The following is a 14,749-nucleotide window of genomic DNA, read 5'->3' as shown; positions in this document are numbered from 1 at the left end:
GCAGTAGCCTACGCCCCTCCAGGCTTTCTCTAAAACACCTCATGCATTTATGACCAAAATATATCGATTTATAGTCAAATTATTATTTTTAAAAAGACTCAGTTTAAATTCAGTCCCACATACATGTGACAATTGGGTTAATGTCATAATATTCTTGGAACAGCCTACTACACATAAAGAGTGCATACGGTGGAATGAATGGCCCCAGTGAACGCTCGGATTGAGAGTCATATGATGCGCGCGCGCGTTTGTGTGTGTGTGTGTGTGTGTGTGTGAGAGAGAGAGAGAGAGAGTGTGTGTCATGGAGTCGCGGGAGCAATGGCTTGCAGAACGAGACCGAGGACTGTCTTAATTCACCGGAGAGATCATTTCCGTTATTAAAAACATAATACCATGATATCACAAGCCATTCTGCTCGTAAGCCTCCTCCAGATGTCTGTATAGTGTGTTAGATCCCGGTTTTCAAGTTGAAGATTCATCACGGAAATCCGACAACACAGCAAATTCATCATTTCCGTCGTTCGCTACGAAGGGGGGCAAAACAAATTCATCATTTACAGGTGCTTAAAACTAGAAGACAAACGCGTCCTGACCGTTTTGCTGTGGAAAATGTGTTTAATGTCGACTTCGTTTTAGGTCAAATCGCATGGTTTGGTCTTTAAGCTTTGCAAGCAAAATAACTTTATTGTGTTTTTTTTCGCCTAACAACATTAAATCAACTGACGCTAGGCCTACTTTATTTATTTTTGTTGATCAAGCATTTTGTTTCTTGAATTATTGGCTTTAAGCATTTACAGCAAGATCGCTCGATGGTGAACCTGGCGGAATAATGAAAATTGGGTCGGAATAATGAGACTGCCAAATGATTACAAACAGGACAGTTTGCTTACGAATACTATTCAATTTTTGAAAACCACAGTTTCAAAAATCAAGCGGATCTTCGGCGACCAAAGGAGGAAAGCTTGGAGATACGAGTAGAGCGAGGGAAGCGACCAGTGGGAGTTCCGGGGGAGGAGGGGGTGGGTGAAAAATGTTGCCCTCTCAAGAAGCTTCTAAGATTTACCATGACAACTATATGCGGAACTCGCGCGCCATTGGCGTACTTTGGGCTATTTTCACCATTTGCTTCGCCATCATAAACGTGGTGGTGTTTATTCAGCCCTACTGGATCGGGGACAGCGTGAGCACGCCGCAAGCCGGCTACTTCGGCCTGTTCCATTACTGCGTTGGGAACGGATCCCCCAACCGCGAGCTCACCTGCCAGGGCACCTTCGCCGACTTCAGTTCCATCCCCTCGAGCGCCTTCAAAGCGGCCACCTTCTTCGTGCTGCTCTCCATGGTGCTGATCCTGGGCTGCATCGCCTGCTTCATACTCTTCTTCTTCTGCAACACCTCCACTGTCTACAAGACGTGCGCCTGGATGCAGCTGCTGTGTGGTGAGCAAAAGCGACAGCTGTCGTGGCATTGTTTATAAATATGTTCTTCATTTTATTTTGACCAACGGCTGCTGGAGAGGACCCCCCCCCCACCACACACACACACAGACACACATACCCACTGACACACGTTACTTTCGTTTTTGGTTTCTACACATACTAAATTTAGAGTTAATGATGTGCTGAGAGACATCAAGCTGCTTTTTAATCGTATTGCAACCTTTAATAATAACATTCGGTCATGTGAGTATTTTAATCTGTATTTTAGATGACAAGTGCGTAGGCTACGTTTTCTTCTCGGTTGGCATTGTATCATCTTAACTGCAACATCAAATTTTGCGCTGCATGTTTTCCTTCCTTCGCTGCGTGTGGAATGAGTGTGTTTTGAGAAATTAACCACACGCTCATGATAAGTTTACACTGTCTGCAAATACAATGATTACCATTAGCTCTAAATGTACATATTGACCTACAGGGACGAACAACAACGGATAGAGAAGGAAACTCGAATCAGTAACGAGTTGCCTAAAAAAACTGTGCAGTAAATTGTTTTTTCATTGATGCTTTCAACAATTACTGACCCAAAGAAACAAAAACATATTTTTCACCTAGATATAAATCAAAAGGCACCTTGCACTAGGGTACAACAGTGCCCCACACCTGCAACTGGAACCCACAACATCTGAGTTTTTAGTCCTAGTCCCAGTTTCTTAAGTTTTTAGTCCTAGTCCCAGTTCCATAATGCTACCCTGCCACCCATCCTGATAATATATTTTCAATTAATGGATCTGTCAAGTCTGCATGAAAAGAATTTGCTTTTTTACATCACAAAAATTGTGAAGCTACCCAGAATGCATCACTGGGAATTTAAAGTCTTGTTGCTGCAACATTGCCGAGTGGCTTGTTCAGGGCCTCAGTTCCTAAAAGGAATATGGAATTAGACCTTTGACCAGTTTGAGAAGTTCATTTCAATCAGTGGCTGACTGATGGCCACAGTGGCAGCGAGTTTTAAGTTCCATCTGGCTTGCCACACTGTAAAAGACTTGGCAATTAATTCTTGCCATATCGGCAAATGTTAGAGACCGCAACACAGTGTAAGCACAAACTTAGACTTGTATTTTCAGCAGTATTGAATGCTACCTCCATCACAGGCTACTGGTGAAGCGACAGTTAGGCGCAGGCTTAATCATTCATGGCGAATTGCAAGAAGTGAAATGCTAATAAAGTCCTACAGGACAGCAGAGCTCTGCAGTTCTGTATACGAATCTATAGACAAAAAGGCCTATTCAGCGTGAAATCTGCTGAATTACATTCTGCAGTGTGCATGCTAAAAATCCCATAAGGCAAGTGGCACAGGCACGCATTCATATGTGCGAAATGGGCAACTTTGCTCAGGAACAATGCCTTGTTTTTGCATATTGTTTGACACCAGGGCCGTGTACAAATCAGCCTCCTAATGACTGTGTACTCAACTGCTTGTATTAAACTTGTATGCACCTTGTATACTTAATAATAGGTGAGCAAACTGCTTTGGACATGGCCCTGTGGTTTACTTCCTGTGAAATTAAAATGAAATGAAAATCATCAAGTGTATGCAATTTACATACTCAGTAGTAGGCAAGTAAGCTGTTTCTGATACTGTGTGGGCCACAGTGAGTTTTCACTCTAAGTAAATCAAATCTCTTGACACACTCTTCACAGTGGGTGGTGGCAGAATAGTACCCCAGACATTTTTATTTTCAAGTTAACTGCACACAATTGCCAACACATCTGGAGTTGTTCAATATGTTAATTTCTCATCAATCAGCCGCCTTCCCCCCCACAATCGTGCTTTTGAAGAGGTCTCTTGTTTGCTTTTCTGAAAGTGATTGGCAAAATTACTGACCAATGGCAATGGAAACATGATCAGACATTATGCACTGGGTTCAGAATTAATTGATGGTGCTGCACTTGATCATTCCCGCTGGGCACAATGTTAGACGCCATCTTAATTTGTGAAGGGAGTATCCTGGTTATTTATTTTTGGTAAAAGAGCAGGGGAGCATCATGGTTCAAAAATTATGTTTTCCTTAAAAAATTTTTTTAAAAAATAAGGTGTTGTCCGCCTACATATGCTCTATGGGACAGGGCAATGAAGCATGAATTAAGCCCAAAACATACTCTACATGATTACAGGAACGCAGACGCTAGGAGCTACATGAAAGTAGATTTAATTTGTCATCGCTTTCCAAAATGTGTCTCCTGAAATTCTTAGCTCAACACAAGCTGCAGTGTTAAGCGCTGCACCAGGGGGGGCGCTATAGCAGGTGACAACAGGTTGAAGCTGTCTTCAATATGTGCTTTCTTCCCCTTAGTCTGTTTTTGTCGCAACTGTCTTGAGGAATCGGGATGATTACCTACAGTACGCAGGGACATAAGAATGCACGTGGAGTATGTGCTACCGGACCGAAGCACTGCAAATGCACAGACCAGCGTTGTCACTTGCATTAGCCTGCTTATGTAGGGAATGTTCCGGGCCTTCGGCCTACCTACCGTGTGGTTCACTTGGCATCTGCCCGTAGTTGCACCAGCACTCCTTGTGGATTTCTAATCACTCAGAACAAGCCCCTGATTAGACTAGGTGCAAATGAATCGTGGCCTGAACGCACACTAGCTGCTGTCTGTTAATTCTGGTGAGAATTGCTTTGAATTAATCGGCTGTGTCACATCCCCAGTCATTTTGCATTCTTATTTGGGTCCCGGTCATCACCTTAATGCTTCATTTCCTTTGTTACACAAGGAAATGTTGCAATTTCACTTAAGCGTGTAGAAAAAAGTTGCAAATATTTTGTTAGAAGTGCAAATATTCAATTCTATCATATTTTATTTGCATGACATGGTGTAAATGTGTATTTAATACAATGTAATGGTCTATGTTGCTACCTCTTGCCCAGCCTTTCCTTGAAGAAGATACTTTATCTCAGTAGGACTTACCTTGATGCATAATGAATAAATCACTTTAATGGAGTAATAGATCACAGCATGCTCTTCAATCTTAATTTTGTTATCTCTAATGCTGATAATCAAGGTGACAACACCTTAGTACTGGGTGCTTTCTGATTGGCAATATTGTTAAATCCAATGGTGCTCAATATTCTAGGGTGGTTTTGTGTTAGTCAATGGATGATAAAGTATTCCTCACACTCCATCCTAGCACTAGTAATGATGGTGACAACATGGTAATTTAAAAGCATGCATCATGTCTGGGTAAACCCTAGGGTGACTATATATTTAAATTAAAAAAGGCAGGTGTGGCTAGAGGCAGGTGGGTGTGATGAACATAATGCTTGCTCCATGCTAGGTCTATGGAATGAGAAAACCTAACCAGATGTTGTTAGAAATGTAGAAATCCCAGATGGATGGACATGTTTGATCCCAAAAAGAAGAAACGTCCTGGGAAAACAGCCCATCTGGTCAGGCTAGTAGTAAAGGAAAAACATTCTGAGTTGTATGATGACTGAACAGTAAAGAAACTCCATGCTAGTACCGCGCTAGTCCAATACTCATTACCTTAGTAACATGCTTACCTATCCAATTAATATGTTTCTCTCTCAATGGCTGTAATCTACACACTAGATATCCTTCAAGTCCATAATCAGAACTCAGATCCATCCATCATCAACAGTGAAATTCATGAGTCTATAATCACTAAACAGCAGTCAGGAAGTCCAGACCTGCTCTCAGCAATGGGGGAGGGGGTTGGGGTGGTTTTCTCCCTCTGCATCCAGTTGGGCAGTACAAGCTACTGGGTGGAGAGTTCTGAGGAGTGAGGAAATGGAGTGTGAGGGAAAGAGTGGCTGAGTGTTCCTTAGCCAGATTTACAGAGGGATGTTTCAGGTCCTGAGACAGTGTCTTAGAGTTCTTTATTCAGAGTTACTGACTGATTTTTCAGCACCAGAGACAATGTCTTAGAGTTCTTTATTCAGAGTTAAGGGAGGCAAAGTTATGCAAGTGTTCTCTCACTGAAAAGGAAGTTTTTGTGCTCGGAGTCATAAATTCGTTTTTCCACTAACAAATAAATTGGGCCACAAATTCATTAATTAAACAAAAATGTATATGATGTCTAAAAACGCAAAATAAAAAGAAAAACAATTGACTTGGCTACTAGCTGTAGGCAGTTCTCCTGGCATTCCAGGCTCATACAGGGTTATTAAATGTGTCCCTTCCTTATGTGTGACTTTTATTCTGGAAAGCACCCCCAAGTCATCTTCGCAGGATCCCTGACCTTTTCATCAGCGCCCTGCAAAGCTTATCAAGCTCGGCCTCCCACGTTGCTAGAAAGGTCACATCCGAGCCAGCAGGGGTGTCGCCACGACGACTCTGTAAGACCCCGTTTGGTGCAGTCATTACCCTGGCCATTGAGATCATTAGCCCATTCACATGCAGACACAGACTCAGAAAAACCTAAGAGTAAAATTTATTTATGCCTATTCAGGGAATGTGGCCTACATTAGCACAACGTGAGGCAATACATGACAGACACAAATGTTTAAAAAAATGCAAATACATTGGCCTCCAAAGTTATTGACACTCTTGATAAAAGTGAGCCAATAAATAAACCACACATGCAATAAGCTATTATTTATTACTATAAATATTATAAGCTAAAAAATGTATTATTTTATTCTAATACAATTGTTCAGAGAATAATGTTTTGTATGTACTAATTTACTTAAATAAAAATATAGGTGTCAACATTCTTGCCACCACTGTTTTCTATACTTTGTATCCCCTATCTTCACAAAGATAATACTCCCAAGTCTTCTATTGTTTTTAATGTGACCAGTGAACAAAATAGAAAATCTCTGACCATTCCCCCCATACAAAATCTTTTAAAACCCTTCAGATTCTTCAATCTGACCTCTTCAATTGAAAGCACTCATTTTCAAGGAGGTTCAAGTCTGTGGATGGAACACGAGGGCGGTTTACATCTTCTTTACAAGGAAAGTGGCTACTCAGGGGGTCCATGACCTACTAAGGGTATGGTTACTAACATGTGATGTTTCATGTTCTATTGTATATTTTATTTATCTGATTATCTATAAAAATCTTTTTTTTATCTCCCAGCCACGAGGTTACAGCATTCAACATAAAATACAATAAAAACAAAAAACAGCAACCACAGAACAGAAAGAGTTAATGAGTGTACATCCCACCGGCGCTATCTGCCAAAGCAAGAACATATTTCAGTTTTTACAATTTGTTGTAAAATCACTCAAAGGGATTCAGTTCTGAAGATGTGCTTGTTTCATGCATTGTAATATTGTTAAATTTAGTGTCACATGTTGTGTTTAATGTATTACATGAGCATGTCTTTAAATGCAATCCCTCGCTCCCTCTCCACACATTCAAAACTATGCACGGTGGCTGAGTGACAGATGTTTTGACACACATATGCCAGAACGATCGGCTGACTGACCCACAAGAGGCAACGGTTTTTATGCACTGTCACATTTAGCATGAAATTAAAGCTATAATGGGGACAGGAAGTGATGTTGTATTCAACTCGACACTTGTTATACGATATGTTAGTCAGGGTTCTGTGTTTTAAAGCGCACTTAACTTGATCTGTAAACAATGAAGCGACATCTCAATTTTTCTTGTATAATTGCTATATCTGATAACTGAGAATAATATTTATGAGTTACCAAAGTAGCACAGTGATAATTCCATGGGGGCTGAGGCCTAGATTCAATCAACATTTCGTCCTTAGCTTTGAGCTTTTGATTAAAATGCAATTATTATTGTTTTCAGTTTAGTGTGAATTCAGCAATCATAAAAATTAATTCATGAAACTGAGCTTGTGAGAAAAAAAAATAGAGAAGAGCTGTATATATTTTGAAATCACTGAGAACAAACACAAATTGAATTCAATCCTGAATCTGATCATACAGGAAGGCACTCCATACATAATCAAGCAATTCAATTGTGGTTCAAGTGCACATTCACAGTTTTTATTAAAGGGTATTTTTATACATTTTGGTTTCACCATGTAGAAATTACAGAACTTTTTTATACAGTGTCATATATACATTACATGGAACCATAATGTTTGGGACAAATGGTTTTACATGTGTTTCTGATTAGATAGGTGTGTTCAATTGCTTCCTTAGTACATGTATATGAGAGCTTTCTGTATCTAGTCTTGATTCTAGGCTTATGACTGCCTTTGGAGTCTGTTATTGGTGTTTGTCAACAAGAGGAACAGAGTTGACCAGAGAAAGTCAAGGAAGCCATTATGAGGCTGAGAAATAGGAAGAAAAAAAAACAGGAAAAAATGTTTGGAACATCATTTAGGAAAAAGAGAGCACTGCTGAGCTCAGTGATCGCAAAGCACCTGGTAGGCCAAGGAAGACTTCTACAATTGATGACTGAAGAATTCTCACCATAATTAAGAAAAACCCCCAAACACCTGTCCAATAGATCAGAACCACTCTTCAGGAGGTAGACATGGATCTGTCAGTCAGACTACTGTCCACTGAAGACTTCACTAAGAGAACACGCCACAATGAGCATACACACATTTTTACAAGGTGCTGTGTTCAGATGTGGTCCCATTTCGGCTGAGTTTGTCTTTGTCTTAAGTATACACCCAGCTTTAAACCTGCACCAAGGAAGCAATTGAATATATCTGACAGCTAATCAGAAACACCTGTGAAGCCATTTGTCCCAAACAGTATGGTGCCCTGGAATGGGCGGCAAGGTATAAAAACTGTGGTGAAACCAAAATGTATTTTTAAAAACCTGAAAAAAAGCTGAAAATCTGCAAAGACTCATACACGGACTTGCACTCACACACACACATACACTCATACAAAAATACTAATACACATACATACACAGTCGTTCTCTCCCTCTTTTCACATACACACTCATCAAATCACTTCATTGATTCACTGTAGAACATGTTTATGTACAGGTGTTAGCATCACTGATGATTTGTAAATTCGAGGACTAAAAACCAGAATTGTTACTGTGGGGGTTTGGGCCGTGTCCAAACACAAGCGAGTGGAGCCAGTCTGGTCCCTCGCTTCCCATGATTCAACATTCCCCGGGCCAACGCTAGCCGTCAAACCTCATCTTCACACCGTATGTTGCTTCCGTCTTCTCGGTGCAAACCTCTTTTCCTCACTCCCTTTCTCCTCTTCTGTCAGTTCCTCTGCCCCTTTGGCAGCTCACAAAGGTTGGAAAAGAAAAGGCTTCTTTTCTTCTTGATATGCACTAGGTAAAAGGATATGAGGGTATAAGGGTAGGAAGATGTGAAAGGAAGAAAAAATGGATTCATTTTTTTGTGTCTTCTGATATTCATCCAGGTTCCTCCTACTCAAATTTTCTGTCTGCAGGAACTCCTTTCTTACACAATCGTGGCTATATTCAGAAGAGGGTGGTACCTGTACAAACAACTATACCATAGCAGCAGAGAGAGTTTTTTTTCTATCATTTTCCTTTTTGTTTTTTTCATATGACAGTGTCAAGCACTGGACTGTCTGTGATAGTCATCACCAATCACTCAAGTAAAGCTGTCACATTTACCACTAATTAGTAAAAAAACTAAAGCTGTCACATTCATCACTAATCACCAAAAAGTAAAGCCATGATATTCTTCACTAATCACAAATAAGTGAAGCTGTTCTTCACCTACATTTACCCAGCAACTGTGTGTACCACCAGTGTGCAACTTTTTTTCTTTTATTCTTTTACTCCCCAGTTTGGAAAAGCCAATCATTCTCACCTTGCAACGCTCAGCTCAACCCCTGCTATCAATGCAGGATATCATATGAAGCAGCTGCTTCTTATCACACCATAATTTGTAAGTTTGGACATGAGTCAGAGGAAGACACTTTATGTACAGCTCAACAGATGCCCAACAGATGCTGCACATAAAGCAGGGCACCCAAACGACCAGCGGGGGTCACTGGCTTGTAATGAAATTCTGTTGTCACAGATGACTGGAAGCATCCTCTCCCTGGGCGATGCTAGATGCCAAACTGTGTGTCACCCATGATCAGGAAACCTACAGTATTGATACTGTAGAACCAGGCCAGGCAGGATTGGGTTGTTTAAACAACACCTCCCCGTTACCCCTGTGTGGGACAAGCTGTACATGTTTTCATGTGGGAAAGTGCTCACTGCAATCTACAGCGTGTCTCCCAATTGAAAAGATTTTAATCTGCCGATGGGCAGGCAACAGGGCTGCCATGTTGCTGTGTCTGTGAGAACTGAGAGACTCCTACCTTCAGCAATCAGCCCCAAAGATCCAGTGTGTCAGTGGGTGTGTGTGTGTGTGTGTGTCTGTGGGAGTGTGTGTGTGTGTGTGTGTATACTCTCCTCTTATTAGCGAGGGTGCTGCAGCTCTACTCTGTGGTGGCAGAGGGGAGCCTGTGGTAAACGCTCAGAGGGAACGCTGTAATGGGATTGGACACGGGCCTAATGCTCACAGCCCAAGAGGAGATGATAGTTTAATCTGGGCCCGCCATGCTGCCGCTCTGTGTGCCAGGCCACAGCGGGTCCATGGAGAACGCACAGCTGCTAACCGGGCAGGCTCAGGCCTGTAGCCCCGCCTTCCACTAAACAGGCAACGCCCCCCTCCCCTCCTGCTCCATCCTTAACTTTTTAAATTCTGTGTGCTGTTCTTAAAGTGGACTACGTCTCATTTGTGCTCACATGCTGATGCAGAACTGCATCGTGGGTCGGTGAGCATGTTTTGACCTCTAAATACTGAAGTGGAGAGGGTAGACAAAATGAACAGTCAAACATAGACCTTTGGCTAACTGATTATTATTATTAGCAGTAAGTTCCTAAATCTACCCCCACCTAAAACTTATATTTATTTCCCTTTTTCCTTGAATGAGCACTTTTCATTGATTGAGCACCCGTGAAACGCACATTCACAGAAGCAATTCAGTTTAAATACTTTGATGAGGGGTAGAACTCTACAGCACTCTACCTGGAAACTGTATGGGCAACCTTCTGTTTACAGCCCTAATTCCTGGACTTCACCTTCATATTAAATTGCCAGCCAGGCCCTCCACAGTCAATCTATTTGCTATGTCAACTATTTATTGGCAACACAGCAATATAGCATGGACATTGTAGCATTTAAAAAGTAGCACAACTTTCCAGAAAATAAAACCATGTATTTTTCATTGGATAAATTTTGCTTCTTAAGAAGACTAGAATCATAAATTTATAGATACATAAATAGTCTCTTCTTTACCTGCAGCTAGTGTGATTTATTGACATAAACTGTAGAGTAGAGCTGAGCAATACTATGCTTCTTTTCGTGGCCCCTCCCTCCTCTATCTCTCTCTCTCTCTCTCTGTGAACTGATCTGACAGGATCTCTGAGCTGTGCTGTCCTCCTCACATCTCCCAAAGCAGAATTTCAAACAGCACAGGAACGCTCTGTGGGATTATTTCAATCACGTAATATAGAAGGAGAGGGGAACAAGGAGGGAATGTGGCAGACAAGATGAAAGCAGACTGAAGGACTAAAGGCATGTTCTCAGTGTACTCGATTCCTTGTGGCGGAAGGAACCTGCCGCCAGGTCTTAAATCAGGAACCCTGCAGCAGGAAAAAAAACCCATAATTCATTTCTGTGAGATCATTCAGTGCCAGAGAGCAGGGCTTGCAAGGTCAGCAGAGTGTGCACAAATGGCCCACATCACTCCATACTGTTTGCAGTCACTCCGTTCCAAGGGTTGAATGCAAATGAAAGACAAACCAAGCACAGTGGGACAGGTCAAAAGTAAATTTTGATTTACAGAAGTAATTCAGGTTAAGTACATTGCTCAAAAGTTTGACCGTAGCATCCCAGCTTAGAATTGAAGTTAAAACCCCAGTTTCCTAACCACTATACCACCCTGACATCATCAGTAGCACCATAGGATGACTGTATATAACAGATCTTGGTTTAATTTTTGAAGAACAAAAGTGAAAAAGCGAGTTCTCTTTGCTACAGAAAATGTTGTAAATGCAAGCAAATGGTGCTTGTACCTGTTCTGCAGTAAATTTCACTTATTGAGCTTTTTTAACACCTTAACATCTATGGCATCTTTGAGATTTCCTATGCTGTTTATCACTTTGATTCATCACTTTTAAATACAGGAGTTGCTCAGATGGCTCAATTTATATTTCTCATGTCTGGAAAAAATGCATGTCGGCGGAAAACTGCTGCAGTATGTGCTCTTTTTGAGTTGGTTTTCCCTTCATCCCTGACGCAAAGCGAAAGGTATATAAACCTGTGAAAAACATCCTGAGATGGGAATCAGTATTCATGCATGCGCTCAGGTCAACAGATCCTGTGCCATCAAAAGGACCAATCGTTTATGAACCATCGATCTGTAAAAATCCTGTGACATCCAAATCAATCATTTTTAACAGCAAAAGATAAAAAGAAAGAAATCATATATTATGATATTAAGGCTATTTTATTCAGTTATGATTTTAAGCTTTTTTTATGACCCTGAAAGCATCCTCAAAAGGAGGATTAGGTATTGGTAACCCTCAATTGTTGGACCTACAATGTGATGACTCGGTGTCCCATGATTCTTGTGTAATTAACATGCTGTTTATATTTGAACTAATCAGGGCATGACCATTTAGCAGGCTGCCAATCAGAGTTGAACTTGAAGCTTGAGGAGGTACTGTAGTAGCTGTCAGTGCCAAATCGGGTGGAGGGGGGTGGTGGAGCTTGCTGTTTGTGTATTTATCATGACGGATTGGCATTCACCAATATTGCTGTCCTCTCGGGCCCTATCCAGTAACAGGGCCGCTGTAAGCTTTCCAATCCCAGCCCCCTGTGTTTGCAAAAACGAAGCACACCAATCAGAATCTCTGCTCGGTAAACAGGGCCTCTGTCCTAAAACTAAGCAGCTAATCTATCAGGTAAGCGAGTCAAATCACTGGGCCCATTTCATCCAATCACACAATCCTGAACATGATGGTGTAAGGAAAACAACAATGACACTGCAGGGAAAAGGTGAACTGCCAACGCTGATCCCAGATTATCTTACGACCCAAAAATCCTATTCTCAGCAACCTGACCCTGGATCAGTGCATACAGGCGCTTTCCAGCCAGAGCTCTTGATACACAAGAAGTTGTCATTGTGCCACTCCTGCAAGCAATACGTCTTGTTAACCTTCCATTTTTAATTCAGCCTGTATATTGAGGCATTAGAGCATGGGAAAGCTGAGCCCTTTGACAGAACTGCATTCGCTCGCCGAAGGCGCATGGAAGAGCAGCTTCAACCAATCAGATTTGGCTGTGGCTGCCAAACTGCTTATTAAGAGCAGCAGGTGAACACTGATCCCTAGCTGTCTGAGAATGATGTTTTCTAATGTACAGAAGACATCTCTGGCTGGAGGTAATCTGGCCAATCAGAAACTGCTGGCTCCCCATTCGCTAAGTAGAGGTGGTGTGCTCTGTGCAGTGGCTGCCCATTGGCTGACATACAGAGAGGAGCTGTATTACCCTGTTTCATTATATTTAGAACAATGGCACAGGTACACAGCCTCACCTCAAAACCTAAAAACAAAATCCCATGGGATGGCCTTAACCCAATACATTACTTTCTGTGATTTAAAAAAGATAAAATTATTTAATTGGTAAAGATGGTACAGTGATATGATTTTCCCAGGTGTTGAGCACTGTCATACAGAGTGTATGACAATCAAACTCTTGTTCAAGCCGAGGTGCTTGTTGTCCCTGGTGGAAGAGGGGGAGGCCATCTTAAGCAAAGTAAGCTGCAATACTGTGAAAGAGGGGATGTAAGTCATTTGTAGTCAGCCCCCCCCCCCCCGTGGTTGGTGATTGGTTCCCTCAGCTCAGCCCTGCCCCCTCCCATTCCCTCGGCACCAGATGCAGCTGAATGGAGGGCTCTGCGGATTTCCATAGTTACCTCATTTCCCGATCGCATCAGTGGACAGCTTCTTTATTTCTTTCGTTTGCAGTGGTGTGCAGTCACACACATGCACACGCGTGTATGCGCACACACACACACACACACGCACGCAGGTTTTTTGAGGCTACAGATGCATGTACGCACATTTGTGCTCTGCAACCACATACCAGGACACACTTCTTAAAAACACAGATCCACTCTGCAAACACATACAGCACACTGAAAACGCGTGTGCACATGCATACACACATTGCAAACACACACACACACAAGCACGCACACACTACAAACACAACACAGCTGTTCCCTGCGGTGTTGGTCAGCAGGGGTACAAGTCAGTGTCCTTTAGCAGTTGGTCAATGGGTTCACTCTCTCTTGCTCTCTCTCTCTCTCGCTCTCATACATACACACATGCGCTCACACAAACACACACACATACAGTAGCGATGACTGCAATCTACATTATTCATTGTTCCTTTAAACTTTGAACAATCTCCTCAATTCTGTCACATTTTCTTTTTAAACCCTTGCAAAATCAGTGAAGTACTCAATGAGACAGTATTTTTTAGAGTGCTCATAAACCAAATAATAATTGAAGAGAGCTTCCAGTGTTACAATTCATTTACATTGGAAGGAATGCCTCACACAAATGGACTGATATGACTGGACTGATTCAACATCCAGTACTTATCTTTGATGAGCAATTAAAGTTAAAGCAACATATGGATGGTCTTCAGTGAGACATTTTATAAATTTTTATAAATTAACGTTTGCTTTTTTGAGGATGAAAGGTCACAATAAAACTATTTAAGAGGGTTGCTGGGTGGCTTATCCGGTTAAGGCACTTACTATTCAATTTCATGTGCGGGCCCTGCAGTCTGGTGTGATATCCAGCCATGCCAGTACCCAGTCTGCACAGTCTGGCCAGAAGCTCCACAGGGCACAGCACAATTAATCTAGCATCACCCTGGAAAGGGTATCAGTCAGCTAGGATGAGAGCATCTCATTGCTCACTAGTGACCCCTGCTGGTATATCGGGCAGCCACAAGTCTGCCGGTTGAGCTGCGCTTGAAGTGTCTTCCTTTCAATCTCTGTGAGCAATAGCTTGTCAAAAACAAGTGGCAATGACATCATATACTTTGGAGGACAGCACATGCTTGTCCACGCTCTTCTCAAACTATAGCAGCGTGAGCAAGATTGGGCATGTCAAACTGGAGAAAAAAAGGGGGAAAAGCTTAGAAGAAGGAAAGGGTACTCTCTAATATCTCACATTCACACCTTTATTCTCTGAGCAGGACTTCAAAATATCAAGCAAACAGTCATTTTGGTTTCACAGAGCCAAAATAAATACCATAGAATAGGGTTTCAACA

General features: G+C 41.9%; 1 protein-coding gene across 2 annotated transcripts in view; it reads left to right on the top strand.

Moving 5' to 3' along the window:
- Positions 1 to 253: 253 nt before the first annotated feature.
- Positions 254 to 14,749, top strand: part of LOC118207248 (LHFPL tetraspan subfamily member 4 protein-like) — a 39,386-nt gene continuing 24,890 nt past the window's right edge. For both annotated transcript variants that reach the window (XM_035380635.1, XM_035380634.1), the window contains exon 1: positions 254 to 1,436. In XM_035380635.1, the coding sequence (XP_035236526.1) occupies positions 1,031 to 1,436 (406 nt within the window). In that variant the 5' untranslated portion in view covers positions 254 to 1,030. The remainder of the gene's footprint in view (positions 1,437 to 14,749) is intronic.

Source organism: Anguilla anguilla, chromosome 11 (genome assembly GCF_013347855.1).
Source record: "Anguilla anguilla isolate fAngAng1 chromosome 11, fAngAng1.pri, whole genome shotgun sequence".
NCBI classification, from domain to species: Eukaryota; Metazoa; Chordata; class Actinopteri; order Anguilliformes; family Anguillidae; genus Anguilla; species Anguilla anguilla.
This window is presented reverse-complemented; position numbering and strand designations above follow the sequence as displayed.